Here is a 22,094-nt window from a genome sequence, read left to right as displayed (position 1 = left end):
GCACGGGTTTCCGTGATAACGGAAAGCCTGTGCGGGAGGAAGGGGGGGGGGGGCAGGACCCGACAGGCTCCATCAGTAGGTGAGGGCTGCTGAAGGCCCTGCCGCTGCTTTATCATCATCGTCGGAGGCTGTGGGAAGAGAGCAGCAGTGCCATGGCTGCAGGCGACGAGGGGCGTGGCCACGGCGTGATGCTCTGGCGCCTGAGGGAGTTTCCTAGGGTGCTTATGCCTAAATCCAGCCCTGCTGTGACTACCATTGACCAGAGCCATTCCCAGGGAAGGAGTTAGTGCGGGCAACGTAACAACCCACATAGTTTGGTATTTTCAAAACTATTGGTGTTGTATTCTTTAGAAAAAGTACCTGAATTCAAAAACAGGTAAAATTAGCTGCATATATTTGGTCTCAGCACAATTTTCAAAGGGAAAGTATGCTCCTATTTACCCTTTGTTTACTAGTGCAAAACCCATGATTAAAATAGCTGCAGGCTTTGCACCAGAATGCACCGTTTTTCAAGCTTTCCCTCTGCATGGGGAAAAAGCTTTTGTAAATGAATGCATGCTGAGGGATCACCCTGTGGCTGAAAGTAGCAGCGCCATCTGTCCCTGGGTCTGCTCATGCACTCCACTGGGTCCATCGTGCAACACCATACATCCTTACAATCTTACACACAGCAACGCTGTAGGCCCACCGCACAAATCCAGCCTCACCCATTTGGTGACGATGTCACTGGAGCTGATGCATCATGCTTTAGATTTTGGAACTGTGAACGCAACAGGGAGCTAATTTTGCTATCTGAAGACAATTCAGCTACAACTCTAGCACCTTTCTCCCAGCTCTAAAGTTTTTCCATCGAGCTTGCTAGTTATTATGGAGCAGGTCTGGAGGCAGAAAAATGCAAGAGAGCGAGAATGCCTCTGGTTAGAGGGCCGTGTAGGCTGGTCCTGCCCTCTTTCCTCTCACCACTGGCAGCAAGTGCAAGAACTTTACAGGGTGACGCTGTTAAGTCATTGCAGAGGAGAGGGTCCCTCGCTTACTGAGTTCATGAGCAGTAGTAGAAGCAATCAAAACCTACTCCCCAGACATCCTGCCCTCCGGATCTGGGATGCCTCATTCCAAGGTCTCCGTCATGTCCATAATCCCCAACCTGCGGCGTACCCCAGATCCCTGGCCTGAGATCTGCAAACCACAGATTTGGGACTCCACGTGGAGGGACTCATTGTAGGATTCTTTGGCCTCCATTCATCCCCAGGCCATGACGAAGGAGTTGGCTCTCGTACCTTTTTCCTGGTTGTAGTCCAGCAGTACTGCGTTGGTGCCTCCTAGGCAAATGCTAAGAATTTGGCTGAAGGTTCTCTTCACTGCTAGGAGGGGTTAGGACACACGACTCAAAGCAGGAAGGAGATTAAGAGGCCCCTCCTTCCTCTTCACCTGTTGACGGACGGCAAGCTAGGGTTGTCCAGGTCCCGGGGCCAGAATGGGCAGTGTGGTGGTAATCTTCGGCACGTGCTGCCCTACATCCTGGAGATGCATCCAGCACAAGGGTGCCTACTGCCTAATCCGCTGCGGTCAGGGGCTGAGTGCAGATGGGGTGTGATCCCCAGGGACCTTAATGCTCAGTGAAGGGGGGGGGGGGGTGTCATATATTTATATCCAGAAGGAAGTTGTGTGATATTCAGTGGGGGGAGAATGGGGACAGCCACAGGTGGGGGGCAATTGATGGTCATCAGGGTCCAGTGTGGGGGTGTGGAGTTGATTGTTGGTGGAGTGGCATGGCCTGAATAAAGGGAGAGAGATCGATGTTCGATGGGGGGGGGGGGGGGGATGAGAAGGGAAATGTCCATTGCTGAGCAGTAAGGGGGAGTGGGATCAATGGGGGGGGGGGGGCTAAAGGATTTGGGGGAGGGTTGAAAGCAGGTGTGTGCGGCTACCTCTGATTTTGTGCACAGCAGTATTAGTTTAAACTTATTATGGGTTAGTGGTAAAAAAAAAATATCTCTATGGCCCTCAAAGTCACTGCTCTCTCTCCCCTGCTTTCCTCCTCTCTGACCTCCTGCATTTTGGCAGGGAGGGAAGGGGTGTGGGTGGTGTCATCTTTTCACACCGCGCGGGTCTGGTTGCCTAATTGCTGAAGTTAGGTGGCCAGACCTCTCTGGAAATCTTATCCATTAATTATCCGTTTGCAATTAGAGTGAGTAGTAGCTTATAGTTTAACGATGCACCGAGATACTGGCACGAATGGGCTTAACTATACGCGTTTACTTCATTGAATGTGACCGAACGAGTTTATGCACGCGCCTTCTCTTCAACCCACAAGAACTAAGAATAAATAAAATCCCACTACGTTTGATTGCGCGCCCTGAAGCCCTCCTTTCTCCTTTGTACAGTCATCCATCAATGAATTCTCCATTTACAGTAAACAAGCAAATTAGGGCGTGCTGGAGGCAGCGGGAGCCGCACCAATGAAACTCCGGGGAAGAGCTGCTGACAGGCAGGGCTGACGCTAATTAGCGGCCGCTTCGCAAAGCCCCGGACCATCGCCCGCAAAAAAAAAAAAAGAAAAACACGAAATGCCACCACTGAGCGCGGTTTCCCCTCCGCCCTCCCCGGCAGATTTTCAGCAACTGCGCGGCTGCAAATGAAGCCCCGGGCGACGGCAGCAACCGGTGGCGAGCGAAGTCGCCGATCGGGGAGTGGGCCCCCCCGGAGCGCGCTGAGCGGAGGCCCCCGGCGCTGCTGCGCTAAGTTCTAGCGCGCTCCCGGGGGGGGGGGGGGGGGGCGGAGCGAGAGCGCGCGCGCGGCTTCATTCAGAAGGATGGTGACGGGAAATGCCTGCAGACGGCAAGGAGGAGATCTGTCTGAAGGCGCTGGAGCTGCTGGCGGAGCTGTGCGCCAACGGGACCCTGGAGCATGAGAGCTGCCGCGATTTCCTGTACTTTCTGCGGGATCGAGCCGGCCCCCGGCTTCCCCCTTCAGGTACTCGCGGTAGAGCCAGAGCCCTGGGCATGGGGCGCTGTCTAGAACCCGCTCCGGCGGCAGAGGAACAATGGGGGCGCGGATTTGTAGCGCGATCGTTATTATGATGATGATGATGATGATTATTTGTACTGTCTTACAACTGCACTCAAACTTAACGCTGGCCAGGCTGAAAACAATACTGAAATATTTATCATGCTGCAACAAAAGAAAAAGAATGCTAGTTTTACCTTTTCTGCCCTTCCCCCTTTTTAACTTCCAGAAAAAAAAAACCCCGAAGTCTCTTGTTGTTTTAGACGTTTATTTCCTAAAGTAGTAAAACTTTCGGTTTCTGTTAAGAACAACAACAAAAAAAAATATCATGTTTTATTACATTCCAAACATTTGGTAGTTTGAGGCTTGACAACCGAGTATATGATAGCAGCAAACAGCACTTTGCTGGTTTATTCAGGTCTTACTGAGATCTGAATTTTAAATATAAACAAAAAAAATGTACCTAAACAAATATTTAGCTGCTGTACTAAAGCAGGTTTTTCACTTACGAAAAAAAAAACAAAAAACTAAAGTAAACTAAATATCATTGATCTCAAACTGCTGAACAGTCCCCCTTCACTGTTTTCTATAGTTGCAACTACATTGAAAACATGTAATTCCATTTGCTATCATGTTAAATTATTTTGTTAACAGAAAAAGTTTTATGTAACACATGACAAGAACTACTCTGATACATCAGATTCCCCTGGTTATAGTATGACTTTCCTGTATTATTAAAATCACATGTGGGGACTGGCTACTTATTTAATACATTTATCTATCACTTAGACCAAGCTCAATGTGGCTTACAAAACGACATACATAAAGCAAAATAGCAAATAAAATACTCATAAAACATAAAATAGCAATAAGAACAACTATGTATCATACTCCTAAAATAAAACAAGAAAAACAGCCATCTCAAAATCCCCACCCTGCTCAGTACTGGTGGACAAAACAGCACTGACTTAAGCTTCCTCAAGATTGATGCTAACTGAAATAAAAACACTTGCAATAGTTTTTAAAATCTTTTTGGACACAGCGTTAGCGGTAAATATTCTGGCAGACTGTTGCAGTATGGTGGACCTGCCATTGTAAATGCTTTCTCCCTGGTCTTATCCAAATACTCCGCCTTTATTGAAGGTACTTCCAACAGCCGAGGTTGAGATGAACGTGGAGGATGATAAATCTTAAATGAGGCACTAATCCAAGGAGTCTGAGCATTTTCTAGTAGTTTGTGAATTAAAGTAGCTACTGTACTTAATTTCTATTCTGTGGTAATGCTTCAGTAACTTTTCCTTTCACGCTACCATTTTAAACTGTTAAAGTCATGAGATTACTGGAAAAATGTTATGACTTCAAAATCCTAATCCAAATATATTGTTCTCATTTCTTTAATGCTATAAGCCTAATGGCATATGTTTAATTGACAAACTCAGCCTTTCTGTGCTACTTGGTACTTCTGACTCTCTGGATTAAATGACAATTTAGAACCAAGTCACTAAATAGCAACCTTGCCACTAATGATTTATCATCACTAAAAACCTGTGCTAAATCAGAAATACACCTGCTAAAAACTAATAATCAGGTGCATGCAAAATAGGCAAGTAAGGTGTTAAGAAGTTCATTACCTATCATCACCCTATTCACTAACCCTTTCTAAATTTAGCTTCACTTAAGGGCTGGCTTTTAAATCTTAGTGTGCCACTAAGGGGGGGGGGGGGGGGTCTAGGCTATGGGATCCCGGTGCTGGGGAAACCAGGTCCTGGGGTCCAGATGAAGGATACTGCCAGTGGGGGGGGGGCAATCACCAGCAGGGTGGGGCCTGATTTACCAGGAGAGTGATGGCCGGTGGGGGAAGTGGCCCGGTTGTCCACTAGTGGGCATGATCACTGGGGTGATGGTGTGGTCTGAGCACTGGGGCAGAGGAGGGATGTCATCACTGGCAGGAGGTGTCCAATTGCGGGCAGGGGCAATACATTGTGCGGGAGTGGGGATTGATCGCCGCTGGGGAGATGCACAATTGCCAAACGGGGGTCGTAGCTCCCAGTTTGCTGGCATGTCCGATTTTTTTTTTAAAACGGTGGTGCTTGTTTTTAAGGCCCCTCAAGGATTTGGACATAAGGCCCTAGAGTCTGTTCTTCCTGAGTATGCAGCTGGTTGCCTTTAACACCTTGGCATTCAGGCATTGCTTGCTGCCATTTCAGCTAAAGAAGTGCGGTTAATGGACTCTGCAAATTACTCCTTTATTTTGGAACACGTTGCCCCTAGATCTCCGTGTAGAGGAAGGTTATCCTGTCTCTTTCAGCCGGCCTTTGCCAGCGTGGCGGGGGATGGGAGATATGGGATACCGGGGGCTTGGGCAGCTTTTTCTCTTTTTGTGGACCCCAGTGCTGTAGGTATGTATTGATTGTTGCTTTGTCTGTCAGTGGTTTGGCTTGTATGTTTTAATTTGTAGTTGTGATTTTAATTGCTGCTGTTTCATTTTATGTTTTATTATTAGACTCTGCCAGGAGCAAGTGGTTAGAACTGGTGAGGTAAAGATTTCCCCCAATAACATTTCCATCAGTAAATAACTAGAGGAGGCCCTGTTTGCCAGGGTGGGTAGGGGGACGCAGTCGCTGGCAAGAGGCAAGGACCGGGGTTAGACAGACTGGTGCAGAAACTTAAAGGGGTGAGCCCAGCTGAAGCTCTGCCGCCGAGATCTTGCTCTGTTTTGTCAGGGGAGTGGGGGTCCCGGGTGATTGCTCTGTTTGCTCCTTCCCCAGACCAGTCCCAAAGGAATGAATCTACCCTTGGGACATGCCATACGCTTGTGACCTACGTTGGCCATAGTCAGACACAGGATGCTGGGCTTAATCGACCCCCGCGTGGCACCTCTGATGTTCTTATGCTGTGTTTCTGCTTGGGGTGGCTAATCACCCACGTACATTTTAAAAGAAGACCTGCCAGGGTAGTTTATCAGAACTTGCGTAGGTGCAAAAGTACGTATGTGTCTTGCACCTGCTATATCCATGGGTGGAGTTACATGCCACAGAATTTAATATCCCGATCTAGACTCCATATGGCTCCATAGGGCTGTGAACCTCCGTAAGACTTTACAGACCATCCAGAAACCTATGATCTTTAAATAAGAATTTGCTCTAGGTACCTACAGTTTGGCTGGCTAGGCTAAACATCACAAGAGAAAGGGCGTTCTCATTGGCGGGCCCTATAATGTGGAACTCTCTCCCAAATAACTTGAGACAAATCTCCAGCAGTAAAGACTTTAAAAACTCACCTTTTTAAAGAAGCTTTTGCATCCATGACTCAAACCAATAACAATCAGGCAAACTAGCGAGAGTTGTATCATTTTTGCCAGGCTTTCTCGATTTTGTTTTTCTTACTTTACTTGGTTATTAAAATAAAAACATTTTTATTTTATTAGGGAGTTTAGTTATAAATGTGCCAGATGCCAGATTAGCAAGGTTTGACCACCATATTGCATTTTTCTCCGAACTTTCTATTTTTTATTTATTTTATTTAATTTATTTATATTTTATTTTTCTAGAAATATTCCGGTTTTCCGGTCTATTCTTATTTTATGATTGATTACTACAGTTTTATTTTATAGTATATGACACTAACTTACTCTTAACTTACATTGTAAACCGTTTTGATCAGTTATATAATGTTAAAGATGGTATAGAAATATTTTAAATAAAATAAATAAATAATAGACACCCCCCCCCCGCCTCGTGAGCGGCTCCTTTTTTTTTTGTACAAGTAAGTCCATTCATATTGAAATGTGCAAACACTTTTTAGCTGCTATGCATGGGGCGGATTTATGGTTGGGAGGCTTTTTCGGTGCCTCTATGAAGTCACTTGCGTAAAGCCCGACTAAGCCTTTTGTGGATTTATTCCTATGTGGATGAAGCCAGGGGGAGAACCAGAGGTGGCGCTCCAATGAGAACTAAGGGGGCAATTCTCAAACAGCCCGCCTAAAGTGCATATAACCTATTCCAGTTCTCAGAGTGGTCACGGAAAATTATCCCCCTAAATTTACAATTACACCTGCTGTCAACTGCATGGAGAAGTTTTAAGAAAGTGTGTGTGCGTAGTTTTGAAAATCTGAAACTGCACATTTCAAGTTCAAACCCCCTCCCCTTGCAAGGCCTTCGGGAATTGCTTCCACTTAGTTCAGGTAAACTTATGGGCAAACAGGAGATGTGCACTTATTTACCTACATATCAGGATGGTAAACCACTGATCTACCCATGGGAACCGCTTTTAAAATGATCCTCCCTATGGAAAGGAGCAAGGGAAAGCGAGTGTTGTGGGAGACAGGACAGCGCACGTTTCCGCACAGATCCCTGGGGACTGTCTCCGATTGGGGAAAACTCACCGTTTAGTCCTACGTTCTGTTTCCTGTCCTTTTAAGCAGTTCACGATCCGCAGTAGGGCAACGCTTCCTCTCCCATGGACTTCTCGATTTTTTTGTCGCTCCCCTACCAATTGAGGCTCCCACCAAACTCTTCCAATTGTTTAAATAATGTTCGTTTCCTCCCTGGTAAATCCAGTGCTCCTCTTTCTCCCTCCCGTCCAGTGCCTTATTCAACCCCAGGGCCCCCATTTCTAATGCCAGCACCACAGTACTTTACCTGGACTGTACTTGAAGACGTGTTTGTTTATTTTCTTGGCCGGCCTCATTACTGTTTGACAGCTGACTTGCCAATGCTTAGTGGCTCTCTCCTATTTTCCTAATTGGGGTCTGCTTTCAATGTTTGTTTTTCTTAAAGATGCCCTTTTGGCTTTGCCCATTTCAGCTCACCTTTAAACTATACTGGCGGTTTTGGTTCAGATTTTCAAAGTGTCCAGAGTCCGTGTACTTCCGGTCACCGGCTATGAAAGGGGTATCTCTGAGAGAGCTGCGCTTCGTTCTAGTTCTTGCCGCTCGGATTTGCTGACGGGTGACATTGGGCTTCCTGGCTCCTTGGGGTGGGGTTTGGTGCTTCCGTGATACCACAGTTGGTTCTGCACGTGGCAGCATGCAGGGTTTTGAGTCGTGCGTGTGGGAAGGGATGAAATCCAGAAATTCTATGTAGGACCAGGTTTTTCAGTTGTCTGATGAGCAGGATTTCATTAGACGACCCACTACTTTACATCTCTGCCAGGAATTAAAGGGGGATTTACAGATTTCATCCCAAAGAAGTTGTACGTTGCATGTAGTTTTAAGAGCCCTTTGATCTTCTTCTTTTCCTTTGCGCGGTGTTATTTTTTTTTTATGGATGGCACTGTAGTCTGTCTATTTGGAAAATCATTTCAATGACAATTTGTGTTATGCACTGAGATATGATGTCCATGTGTATTATGTGATAATGTTTATTCATCCACATAATGTCCTACCCTGTGTCCACCCTTTAAGTTCATCTGAAAATTTACCTCCCCCCCCCCCCCCCCCCCCCCCAAACTATTTATGTAACTTACCATTCTTGTTCCCCCCCCCCCCCCAAGCAACCAATAAACAGTAAGGGCTCAGTCTCAAAGGCCTCGGCTGACAGGGTAACTGATCCCACGACTATGCGATTTGTTTAAGTTGGCCCCTCAAGGCTGTCATCTCCCTGGTGAGGGCGGCATTAGTGCCCCTTGTGCCCTGCAGCTTCTGCACCATTGTGTGCAAAATGGCCACGAGGGCAGATGGGGCAGCCTGGGCCAGGGAGGCAGGGTCCTCCTCCTCCTCCTTGGACTCTGGTGCTGCCACCAGCAAAGATGTCACTGGATGAAAGAGACAACTGCCGAATGCTGAAAGTAAATTAATTTGTGACATACACGAGAGAGATTGTCAACACTTCTGCAAGGGCTGTGTTTATTTGTAGGTGCACAGAAAGAAATCTTCCAAGGTATCCGTACCACGCTGGCTGATTTAGTGTCTAGCAAAACCCTGACTGCTGCCAAAGCTCCTTGGTATCAGCATCTGCTTCACACTAGGGTGTGCTTGTGGCTTTTCTCAACCCTAAGGCAAATGCAAAGCACATCGAGTCAGTCGAGTTGGCCTCTCTGCTAGGTACGCTTCATGACTGTGTGTTGCCAGAGGTAGCTCTTATTTAGAGACCATAACAGCCATGACCAAGACTGCATATGCTTGGAGCGTGAGATGCAACAATCAAAAACACTAGTGATAAATGGAAAAATATAAACCCTTCGTGCGCCATCAAAAAGGAGCTATTATATGTAGCAAAGGAAGCGACAGGTGCCTAAACATGGCAAGGCTGCAGCAAGGAAAGGATATGGGAACAGAAATTGTCGGCTTTAATCTAGAATATACCAATGGCTTTCCTGCAGGGTTTTCAAAGGGCTTATTGGTTTGTTGGTTGGACCTTAATCTGTCTGCGTTGATTGATTGGAGAAGCACTTTACTAGGCCCTAAGTTGACATGTCATTGTATGCTTTATTTACAGTATTTAAAAACATCTCTTACTGGCTTCTGATCACAAGACCTCGAAGGCGGTGTACACCATCAATATATACAATTCATAACGCAACAGATAAAACCCAAACCCAAGCAGGAGCATCTTCTTATCAAATCCACCACTACCCACTGATCTCCCTCTCTCACTGTGATAATAACCTCCCACCACGCATACAGAAGCCCCATATCATCTACAAAACCCCATTAGCATGAGAACTGCCAGGTCTTTCACTTAAATAAAAAAAAAAAAAAAAAAGTCAAATATGGTTCCTGCCAAATCTCAAGAGATGCGTTATTCCATGCCATGGGAATCATCAGAGCAGAAAAAAACCGTATAGCCCATTTACTCTGCCCATCCGCCCAACTAATTTAGTTTTGCAATTCCCATCGCTCCCTCAGAGATCCCTTGTATTCAACCCATGCTTTTATGAATTCAGATACTGTCTCCGTTCCGTGCATCCACTATTGTCTCCGTAAAGAAATATTTCCTAAGATTACTTCTGAGTTTACCCGCTTTTCCTCTCATCCCATGGCCCCCTTGTTCTACAGCCTCCTTTGCATGGAAATGTCTCCATCATATCTTCCCTATCTTGTCTTCACCACCTCTTCCGCAAGGCCATTCCACACATCCACCAACTTTTCCCCCCCCGAGTCTTCCCCCTTGGGGGTTTCATCTGCATTCTTGCTAGCCAGCGAGGGTCCTTCACCAATGTGTTTAATCCATCTGCTGTTTGTTCATCTATCTCTACACCTTGCTCCTCATCTCCTTTCAGCCTTACAGTGCCACCTCTTCTCACCACGCTTTACCTCTTTGGTGATCTTTTCTTCCACCCAAGCTTTCACGGTCCCTGACTTCTTTCCTCGTTTCCTTCAGCATCACCAGATATTCGTCCCTGGTGTTCCTCTCTTTGAGTTCCTTTGTACTTTTTTTTGAATGCCGATCTTTCCACCCTTATTTTCTCAGCCACAATCCTGGAGAACTTCTCTCCCAAATATTGAGGTACCTCCGCCCCCCCTCCTCCCCTTTTCAGAGCTCTGAATACTAAAGTCAGGAAGGATCTTAAAGTGCACCCAGGTCATAAATGGAAGCATTTAATCCACGGAAGCCTTGCTGCCACGTTCTGAGCAGTTTGTAATTTGTTGGTAAGACCTTGTGGCAGCCCAGCTAAGAATGCATTGCAATAGTCTAGATGTGAAATAGCAAATGCATGCATGACCAGTTTAAAATTATTCAGTTCTAGAAGTGGTCATAGCTTCAATATTTTTAACCTCCCATAAACCAGCTGAATGGTGTTAGCTTGGGGACAGCTGGCGGGCACAAGATTGTGGGGTCCCTCCGTGCTCCCTGCTGTCACCTTGTTGGAACATTTTTTTTCCTTGCAACTGTTGGAGGGGAGGGGTAACATCACTCGACATGCAGGGGTATCTTTTTATGCAGATGACACCCAGTTGGTGGTTCCATTGGATGGTGATTTTGTAGATGCTGTTCAGAATTTTAATTCTGAAAAAAAAATGGTTATTGTACAATGATTGTTAATTTGGCTTTGAATCTATCTAATACAAAGATCTTAAGAATAGGCCTGGGAGAGATGATGCGACCTCCTGAGCAGATATTTACATTTTAGCTGGTTAAGTATTTGGTTATTGGAAAACCCCTGCTCCTTTTTTTTCTCTCTCGTTCTTATTTATCCGGCTACAGCAGCACTTGCCACCTTGCAGAACGTTGTCCTCTAGGTGCCTATTTTCTGCTGAACTAGGGAACCTTGGTTTTCAGCTGAAAATCCACCTGAATTTAGGGGCCTAAAACTACCCATGTGCCATATGCATTGTTCGCGAACAATTTTCCCCCAAAGTACTTAGAATATGAAAATAAAAGAAGCAAGGGAAAAGTAACAAAGAGAACCTAACTGAGCTGTTCTGAAGCATGTGACACATAAACAGCTTTTGCTTGCATTGCATCTAGAATGTTTACAGCTGCATTTCAATATTTAATATGAAAGAACAGTATTGTGGGCACTTGGGCATGAGAAGGCATTAAACCATTACGTATGCTGGACTATAATTATGCATGTCATTAAAACAGCATTTATTATTTATTAGTAAATTATGAGTTATTTAAAAGGTTCCACTGACGTTTGCTTTTGAAGTTGGAGAAATGGGATACAAATGATTTGTTTAGTTTAATAAAACAGGAAGCAGTAAGGAAAAAGAGTTGAGCCGAATAATTCATATTGCACTCTAAATTATAATTACTGGCCTGCAACAAATTTTGCCACTGATATGGTTGAAGCCATATCTGACATGAGAGTAGCTTCCGTTTCTCAGAAATATGCCATTAGCACTATCCTGAGAGGTAGAAGCTTTTTCCTTTTAATAAGCAACTCTTCACTGTCAGCAAAGAACATTTTGTAAGCAGTGATCAAATACCATTAGGGGTGTCCGCATCCCCAAAGAATAAAAACAATCAAAACAAAAATAAAAATGTGGGGAGCAATTATTATGACTCTTCAATGTTTTTCTATTGAGCTGACACTTATCTGATTTTTAATCACATAAAGAGTGCCATTTCTGTGGGTGAAAAGTGTTCTACATGTATAAAACGTTGCAAATTGCCCATCCTGTATGCAGTTAAAAGCATGCTCACACTTCTGTGAGGTGAATATTTTTACCCCCATTGTAGTGGAGGTTTTCCCAGTGTAGTCTTAGGTCACTGGATAAAACAATGGAGGTAATTTTCGAAAGGATTTACGCACTTAAAAACTGGATTTTACGCACGTAAATGGGCTTTTGAAAATTTATGATATTGAATTGTCGAGTTTTACATGCGCACAACTTTAAGCGTGTAAATGGGCTTTTGAAAGACTGTATGGCCTATCTAATCTGCCCACTCACTCAACTAATTTACCTTTACAATTCCCATCACTCCCTCAGAGAATCCCCTGCTTTCTTGAATTCAGATGCTGTTTCTGTCCTCGGCAGTTCCATGTATCCACTACTCTATCTGTAAAGAAATATTTCCTAAGATTACTCCTGAGTCTATACCCTTTCACCCTCATCCCAGGACCTCTCATTCTAGAGCCTCCTTTCCATTGAAAAATGCTCACCTCCTGTGCATGGAAATCTTTGAGATATTTAAATGTCTCCTATTGTATCTCGCCTTTTCTCTAGGGTGTACATGTTTAGATCTTTAAGTCTATCCCCATGTGCTTTAGAACGAAGGCCACTGACCATATTAGTAGCCTCCCTCTGGACCGACTCCATCCTGTTTATATCCTTTTGAAGGTGCAGTCTCCAGACTTGTACTCAGTATTCCAAGTGAGGTCTCACCAGGGACCTAGACAGGGACAATATCACCTCCCTTTTTCTGCTGACCATTCCTCTCCCTATGCAGCCAAGCATCTTTCTGGCTTTTGCCATCAGTTTATCCACCTGTTTGGCCCCCTTAAGATCATCAGAAACAATCGCCTCCCGATCCCACTCTTCTTTCGTGCTTAGAAACATTTCATTCCCAATACCATACCTTTCCCTTGGGTTTTGCATCCTAAATGCATAACTATATTTTTTTTTAGCATTAAACTTTAGCCGATAGACCCTTGACCATTCCTCAAGCTTCACTAGATCCCTCCTTATATTTTTCACACCTTCCTGGTTGTCTAGCCTGTTGCACATTTTGGTATCATCGGCAAAAAGACAAACCTTTTCCCGACAATCCTTCTGCAATGTCACTCACAAAAATGTTAAGAACTGGTCCAAGGACTGATCCCTGCAGCGCACCACTAGTAACGCCTTCCCTGCTCGGAGTGAATTCCGTTTACCACTGCTTTTTGCCACCACTCAGTTTCTAACTTGGTCACTCGCTTTAGGGCGCATACCAAGGCTCTTTACAAATTATCCAGAATTCAGCAGCACGTGTTCTGACCGTTTGTAGACCATGAATGGCTTTGAACAGAATCATAATTAACTTAAATTTCACTTGCCAGCAGACTGGTATCCAGCGAAGTCTACATCAAATAAGAGATCCATGATCACGAAGCCTTGACCCTGAAACAATTTCTGCAGCTACATTTTGCCCACTTTACAATGCCGTAAGCATGGAGTATGGTAACTGCCTCTAAAGCATTGCAATAATCTAAGCAATGCATGTATTACTGTTTTAAAGTCATATTCAGATAAAAATGGCTTGAAATGATGCAGATTGCACGACAGGTACAGATTTGCTGATCAAAAGCAAGATTAGTATCAAATATGACACTTAGATTACACACTTCCTTTGAAATATTTATCTTCATGGGGCTCGATATTCAGATAAATCCTATTCACTTAACTTTAGACCTGCCATTGAGCAAGTCTAATTTATCTGGTTAACTTAACCGGATAAGTCCAAATATCAGCACTTATGCAGCGGAGTTAACTAGATAAGTAGCTACTCCCTGACCTGCCCACATCCTACCCACCACTTATTGTGAATGGCTAATTACTTAGCCAAAGAAGTACTTAGCTGGTTAAAAGGTGACCTGATCGCAGCTGTATATTCAGCCATTGCGCCGGATAAGTCACTACTTGTCCGGTGCAATAACTTTGAATATTGGCCTCCATGTTACCAAAAGCTAAATGGTCAGGAATATCTACTGATGGAATGTGAGCCAGATTATAAAATCTCAGTTATTTTGATATTCAAGGATAGTCTATAATCTCTCATTAAGGCAATTTTTAATCTTGGATAAAGTCTCCAGAAATATTTGGAGACACAAACACAAAAAAAACAAACATCTGTCACCATAAATTCTATAACCAGCTCCCAAAATGGTGAGAAAATGTGGAACATAGATATTGAATAAGGTTGCAGAGAGGTCATACCCTTGTGGAATTCCAGAAAAGATAGGACATTTTTAGAATTGAGAATCACCCATCACTACCCTCTGGGATTGTTTTGAGAGAGAAGACACAAACCACGCAAGAACCTGAGATGAAATTCCTATGTTTTTAAGCGATTTAAAATTGAATGATTGAGAGTGACAAACACAAATGAGATATCTAATAAAACAAACAAAAAAATGTGCCACTAACAAATTCTCTAAGAAATACCTTTACTGTGGTTAACAATGAGCAGCCTGGAAATCTAATTGGAAGTCATCAAGGAGGCACTGTTCATCAATAAAGGTATGAAACTGTTTCAGAAATGAAAATTCCACCCCCCTTTGAAAGTTACATTGGGGGTTGATTCAGCCATATTGCACCTTCAACGGAGAAGCTGCTGGACAAGAGGACAACAAAGCATGATGCAGTGGAGCAAAAAGAAATGTACTCAACATGTGACTTAGCTGATTAGATTTTTACAAGAATATTTACACCCCAGCCACCTTCCAGAGAGCTCTTAGCTGAAGTACTGGGAAACTACCTCAGCTTTCCAGGATGCGTCATGGACAGTGGCTACTTCTCCATCCTAGGCTTCCACCAATGTGCCCATCCCTTCTGCCTGCAAAACCACCTCTTCTGGGAAAGGGAGACGCTAATAGGCGCAAATGTTTGTTAACCTGCAGCGCACGATGAAAACCTTGCTGATGTTTACTGATGGATGGGTTAGGAAGCCTCCCGCATGGTCTATAGAGCAAAAAACAACTCTACAGCTTCCCAAAGATGCACAATATAATAATTGGACTTATGCAACAAGGAACATAATCTTTTATGTTTTTATAATTTTTAAATTCAATATAAAATCTAAATCTGCCAAACAGTATTTATCTCAGTCACTACAAAAACAACCTGACATGGCTCCATGTTTCAAGCAAACCTTCTGCTTCAGGGGTTCTGTTTGCTGATGGCATGTCGTCGTCCCGGTATCTCCTACAAAAGTGAAGAAAGCCATTTTAAAAAAAATAAAACTTGGACCGATAATTACAAAAAAGCATTGGCACTTTAAAAAAACAATCAACAGGTAACCACGTACGAACAATTATAATGAGCATCCTCTTTGCACAAGGTGTGCGCGTTAGTGCTTCATTTCAGCCATTTGGTGATACCAATTGAAAAGCGAAAATCCAAATTTGTTCCTGCATACTAAGTCACTTGACTCTATCCCCTCCCTGCTAGGAGGTGGATACTTGTTCTGTTGTAGTCCTTGTTGGAAGGTGCGTGCAAACTGCAAACAGTGTTGGACTATAGGAGCTTTTACTTTTTTTTTTTTTTTTCTTTTTGTAAAAAGGCAATTTCGACACTCAATTAACTTAGCCCGGATCAGTTTCTTAGTGCAGCCCCCATATACCAGTGAGCATGGACATTGCAATACATAAACATGCTTAAACCTTACACTGTAATGTGTGACTGGATGGCTCCACCTTGCCCTGTTAGTGTTTATAAACATTGGCCATAACTCACATGTCCCACAAGGTTTTGTAGCTGTCCTCTTCTTCTAGTAGAGATTGCACCACCCAATCTTTGATGTTTTGCCTGAGCGTACATGCTGTTAACAGAGGTTCTTCAAAGACCCTTATGTAAGGCTAATACATACCGGGGCTTATAAATCAGAGATGAGATCTCTGATGATCAGTTGGAATGTTGAAAGATACAGATGTTCCTTGATGCAGGGCTGGAAGCCTTATATTGAAGAAGATCTACGCAATCAGAAAACAGTGCCCCACAAGCATTAATAAATCTAGCCATAAGATCTTTTACCTGGTTCTTATAATCCTGTGTTTTGGAGCACAAATGCCTTGCTGGTAGACCTAATTTGAGCTGATGAAGATGGCTGATGTGTGTTTACTGGCTGATGCTTAATAATCAAAATGTCTAAAACTGCTAAATGAGGTTGATGAAATTCAAAGAAAATCTCAATTACTGTCCAAAGTATTAAACCATTGATAGAATTCAAGTAGTTGTGCCACTGACTGTCAAATACTACTATGTTGGAAAACCAATCTGAGCCATATAAGAATTTTTCTTCAAACTTAACCACATACAAACTTGCCTACATCCAGTGGCAATGGACATACCATGGCTACTCTGTTTTTTGTAAATAAAAAAAAAATGCTTTTGAAAAGAAAAATAATTCCTAGTCAAAACTAGCTTTCCCCAATCTAGAATATATGTAGCTGGAATCCGCTGTGGACGAAGAGCTTTCTTCATATGTGCTGCCTGTAGGATGTTTGGATAAAGAATCCTTATATACTATGTAACAAGCAGCATCTCCGGCGTAACTCTATTAAGCTAATTTAATATTTGCAACATCTGTGAAGTGTTCTGTGCGTAGCAGTACATCTTGCTCACTTTGGGTTGTAACAGAATATCTGTAAATGTCGCCAGCGGCTCAAATATCAGACGTTGTAGGTCAACAAGAGGGTGAGATCATAGATTTATGGCTTTTTGGGACACAATAAATGACTAGTATCCTCTGATGTTGAGTAATAAGAAATCAACCAATATATATAAAGCAAATGGATCATCAACAGGCACAAAAAACTGTGATAAATTAGAAGCAGACTTTTATTCATTCAAAGTATGTCTGCCTGACAGCTACAACATTGAATGAATAAAAGACTGCTTCTAGTTTATCACGGTTTTTTGTGCTTGTTGGTGATCTACTTGCTTTGACACACCTTATATATTGGTTGGATTCTCCACTGGTGTGTCCTGTTCGCCACTCATTTGGTGGTGTAATAAGAAATGTCATCTTATTACTGAACATCTGAGGCTATGCTTGTATTACAATGTCTATGCCCCCTGGTGTATGGGGCTGCACTAAGTGTGTGATTTGAATGTCAAAGTTGCCTAAAAAAAAAGTACAGGCTTCTATAGTTGAATATTGTTTGCAGTTTGCCCACATGTTCCAGTAATTGAGCTGGAGTGTAATAGAATAAGCAGGTAACTTTCAAATGAGTTGCATGTGCACATGTAGCATACTATTGTAGAAATTTTCAACAGCCATTTATTCAAGTAAAGTGCACTTATGAGAGTAAATCCTATAGACAATTCAATGGCGTATGTTGTAGCAATTTTCAAAAGTCATTTACTCGAGTTAAGTGCACTTACATGGGTAAAACCCAATTTTAAGTGTGTAAATGCTTTTTAAAATCAGGCTCTTTGTATCCACCTCCTGGCAGGGATGGGGTAGGGTCAAGTGGCTTAATATGATAGAACAGTTTTGTATTTTCACTTTCCAGTCAGCATAATGGCTTAAGCGAAGCAATAGAGCTGCCCATCCTATATCAGGAAGATGCTTCCTACAGTTGGTTTCTACTTGGTTGCTTTTTTGATTATTTATTTTTCAAGTTCCTACAGTTTTTCAAATGATTAGTCCATGTTTTGTGTTTTTTTCACTTCATAGGAGATATTGGGATGACAGCATGCCAGCAACAACCCCTGAAGCAAAAGGCTTTTTCGAAACATGGAGACGGGTCGGGTTATTTTTGTAGTGATTGAGATTAGTACTGCTTGGCAGATTTAGATTTTTATATTGTATTTAAAAATTTATAAATTTTTTTTTTTTTTTTAAACTGGAGGGCACTAACTGTCATGCGTTGGAATATTTAACAGTGGGCCCTATTGATGGTCTTCTAACATTTTATATAAAGTTGTTGTGAGCTTGCTCAACTCCGTATCCTTGAGGTCAGATTTTGTATTGTTTTCTTCCTTTTGTAAAACCAGGTTTTCTCAAATCCAGTAACCCACCGGATTGTAGATAACTCACTATCCTTTTCTTCACCAGAGTTTGCATTAATTTTCCCATCACCGTGGTAGTTTCTGGCCTCCTCTCTGCTTACCACTATCATTCCTTGGTGAGAAACAGAAACTCAGATGTGAGTTATGAGAATTTAAGAAAAATGGAATTCAGCCGTAAGAATTTTAATTTAATTTTCAATTTTGGTTCCACCTTTTGTGACTGGAAAGCCACTTCAAAGCAGATTACAATCAAGACATAGGCTGCTGGCAGTGGATTAGCATGAGGATGCGGTTTTAAAATTACCCCCCTATAGCTATACGTAGCCATCTAGTTGATTAGGAGGGCAATTTTCAAAAGCCAAGTAAATAGCTATTTAACCAAGTAAGAGAATTTTTGAAAACCTCCTATCCTGTATGAAAGGTAAAAGTATACATGTTGTGCCACATTGTGCATCCTTTTACCCGCATTGCGTGGAGGGGTACCCGGGGGTGAGATTAGTCTGGGGAATGCAACAACCTGCCTAGGCATGTTGTTTCACAGGGGGAAAAGTATCCACAGAAAAAGCAGGTGAGGTACTTTTGCAGTGGACTTCACATCAAAATGCACAGTTTTGAGAACTGCTTCCTAGGTGGCTACTTAGCCACTCAGAAATGTGAGGGATTGAAGAGTTGGGTAGTCCTGTGGATGAGCAGACTAGATAAGGCCGTATGAGCACGAGAGGAAATAGGAAAGTCCCAAACTGAAAAGAGGAATAAACCACCTGACCCACAAACAATTATCTCTGTTTTGCCAACAGTCTATTAGACATCATTTAGCTTCTGATTGTAGAGAGGCAATTTGACACAACTGTAAGAGCATCAGCTAATGTGGACCAAGAAAATAAATATCATCTACATACAGATGAAATCTAACTCCCAGGTTGGAGAGTAACTTGCAAATTGGACAAATAAAGATGTTAAATAGCATAGCGGATAGGGCTAAACCCTGAGGGATCCCAGTGTTAACTGGGAACAAGGAAGAAGCAGAACCAGTTTTTAACTGTTGAGAATGACCAGTTAAATAAGAAGCAAGTCAGTACAATAGACACCAAGCCTAGATTCAGGCACGATAGCAAAATGGTGTGATCTAATGTGTCAAATGCTGTAGAAATATCAAAAAGCGTGAAAATGAACATTTGACTACGTCAAAATCATGACAACAGGCATCAAAACTGGACTGCAATGCACTCTGTGTTATGGGCAGGGCAAAAAACTACACTGATTGGGATAAAGCAGATTATGGTCATCTAAGTAATTTTGCAGCTGTTTTAGAATGACTCCCTCAATAACCTTTCTTTAAAAAAAAAAAAAAAAAAAAAAAAAAAAAAGGGAGGAGATTGGAAAATTAATTAATCAAGTTTGAATCTAAACTAAATTTCTTCAGGGGCGAAGGCAAAACACCTTAGGGCCTGATTTTACTAACGCTTTTCTCCCATTCTCTATCTATAAGGGAAAAAAGCTTAGTAAATCAGGTCCTTCATGACATATCTAGCAATGTCACCATGTAAAACCTTCAGGAGGGTGACAGGGCAAGAATTCAAAGAGCAATAAGTCTTGTTAAGAGAATAAATGATCTGGTCATCTCCTTGGTGTTAAGTAAAGAAAATGCTCCCATTTCTCCACAACTGATTGAAAAGGAACCTGAGTGCAAGGAGTGTGAAGGTGTTGTCAAATATTTCACAGTTTGAAAAAGGTCATGAGAGTGATTCACTGCAACATGAATCTTCATCAAAAAAGTAGGCCTGCTTGGACTTAGCAACCAAAGATTTATAAGATTCAAGAGAAGTAGGTCCATATCAATAATATCTCATCAGTGGCTCTTCTGCCAAAAATACTCAGCTCGGTGTAAGAGACTCAGTTCAACAGTAAACCAAGGAGCTCCCAACAACGTTCATAGGGGATAACTTGTCCAAACAGTGCTGTAAAGGGTTGCACCAAAGATTTAACAGTAGGTTCGAAGTCGACAAAAGGTGAGGCATCCAACTTTGACATCCATTTTGAGGACAGTTGCTTAGTGTCGACAAGACCATGCATAAAATGAACAGTGTTGGGTGCCCCATCAGAAGCTTTGTTTTTTTAACCCACATAAAGTAGCAGAGTGAGTCAGAAAGTACAAATAGACTTCATTTTCAAATCTCCATGGGTAAACTCAAATTTTTCATTTCGATTAGTAGTTTTGTTTTGGGGAGGAGGGGGTGTTTTTCAGTTCATTGAATGTTTTGTTTGATTTCTTTGCCAAACTAGAAAAAAACAAAACCCAAACCAGCCCCTACAATCCAAACGGATTACAACCCTGCCCCCCTCCTCCCCCAAGGCCTTCTGTGGCTCTGGAGACCCCCCTCCCACCTTGCAAAAAAATGAACCCGAGGCCCATTTAACTCTGCCAGGGAGCTCCTACTCCAGCCCACACTTAATCCCTTGAGTCCTAAACAGCAGAAGCAATGTCCACTCGTCCTGCTTTGGTCCTGGAATTTAAAAAAATGGAGCCACCCAGCTCCAGGTTTATGGGGCCATTTTAAAGTTCTGGGATCCAGGTGGGAGTGAGTGGATCAGTCCTGCCCTTTAGCACTTAGGAACCAGAAAAGGGAGTAAGAGGGAGAGGGCCCTGGACATCCCGGATCAGGCCCAGGTCATTTTCTAGTTTTGTGGGCAGGGAGTGGGAATTGGAAGTGACTGGGGATGCCCAGTCAGGCAGGTTCAGTCCCAGAGTTCAGTTTTTTTTGAAAGATGGAAGTTTCCTAGGCTCTGGGAAGCCTGTATTTAAAAAGTAATAATAATAAAAAAAAAAAAATGCCACAAATATGAAAATACCTCAAAACATTTTGGGACTTTTCGTAGGAGGCTATTTTCAATTCATTTTATTCGGAATGAACTGAAAATGGCCTCATTCATTGCATTTTTTATTTTTTTTTTTACATACATCTCAAATGAACGCACATCCCTGCTGAGCGCTTTTCTGCCTTCATTGCCACATTTTCAAAGGGAAACCGGGCAAGAAGTTTCCATTTGAAAATGAACTTGTGGTCATGGGAGTAGAAAGTGCCCATGAGGGGCCGAGAGCTGCACGAGGCGTATAAAAATGGCCTCGTGCAGCTAGATTGATTAAATACTACTGAAAATCTATTGTCCTAAATTCCCGTCTTAATCTGAAGAAGTGCGTGAAGAGCCTGTGACAGGTTTCCTTCGTGTTATTTAAACCAGCTTAGCAGTGATGAAACTCACTTCCCAACTTTGCTTTCCCTTGCAGATGTTTCAGTGAGCTTACTCTCCTTGCTTGTCACAGCCTGTGGACTCGCTCTTTTTGGTGTCTCTCTGTTTGTGTCTTGGAAACTCTGTTGGATCCCATGGAGAGAGCAAGGCCTGTTATCGGGGAGCAAAGAAAATATCCACGAGCAGCTGAACTACCCCGACCCGGAGACCACGGAGCACGAGTACAGTGAGGAATACCTGAAGCAGTCCACTTTATACCCAGAGACATCTATGAAGATCAGCCATACCTCTCCCGACATCCCATTGGAAACCGAGGCACGGACAAAGGAAAACTGCGTGCACAATGTCCGAATGCAACGCCAGATTACAGAGCCGACTTCCTCTGCTCGGTCAGTACCAGAAATCTGTTTAATGCAAATGGGTGGATAAGTGTCCTTTTTTCTCGGTCATAAAACCAGAAACTCTGCCGGAATTCGGTTACGGATTGCTGGCACAGCTATAAGAATAGCATTTGTGAAAAAGTTTTATATATATATATAAATTCAGCTAAAATGGAAAAGACCCCCCCCCCCACCCCCACTCAATAATTAAATCAAATTTATTCATCCAGCATCTGTATGCCGTTATTGAAAACCTGAAATCGGGCGCGCACACCTCAAGGCAGCACCAGGAGGCAATGGATGTGATTTCACCATCTCGGCAACAGCCCTTTGCCTCTTTGTTTCAATCTTTATAA

The 22,094-nt window shown here is 43.0% G+C and overlaps 1 protein-coding gene across 3 annotated transcripts in view; it reads left to right on the top strand.

Moving 5' to 3' along the window:
- Nucleotides 1–2,536: 2,536 nt before the first annotated feature.
- SYT9 (synaptotagmin 9) overlaps nt 2,537–22,094 on the top strand; it is a 50,975-nt gene continuing 31,417 nt past the window's right edge. The window contains exons 1-2 of one of the 3 annotated variants that reach the window (XM_029582587.1): nt 2,537–2,973; nt 21,396–21,747. In XM_029582587.1, coding sequence (XP_029438447.1) covers nt 2,826–2,973; nt 21,396–21,747 — 500 coding nt within the window. In that variant the 5' untranslated portion in view covers nt 2,537–2,825. Of the gene's footprint in view, nt 2,974–4,931; nt 5,406–21,395; nt 21,748–22,094 lie in introns of those variants that run through there. The other 2 variants (XR_003853239.1, XM_029582586.1) reach the window with 2 other exon arrangements.

This window comes from Rhinatrema bivittatum, chromosome 17 (assembly GCF_901001135.1).
Source record: "Rhinatrema bivittatum chromosome 17, aRhiBiv1.1, whole genome shotgun sequence".
Lineage (NCBI taxonomy): Eukaryota > Metazoa > Chordata > Amphibia > Gymnophiona > Rhinatrematidae > Rhinatrema > Rhinatrema bivittatum.
Note: the sequence above shows the minus strand (reverse complement) of the source record. Positions and strands in the feature narration are given on the sequence as shown.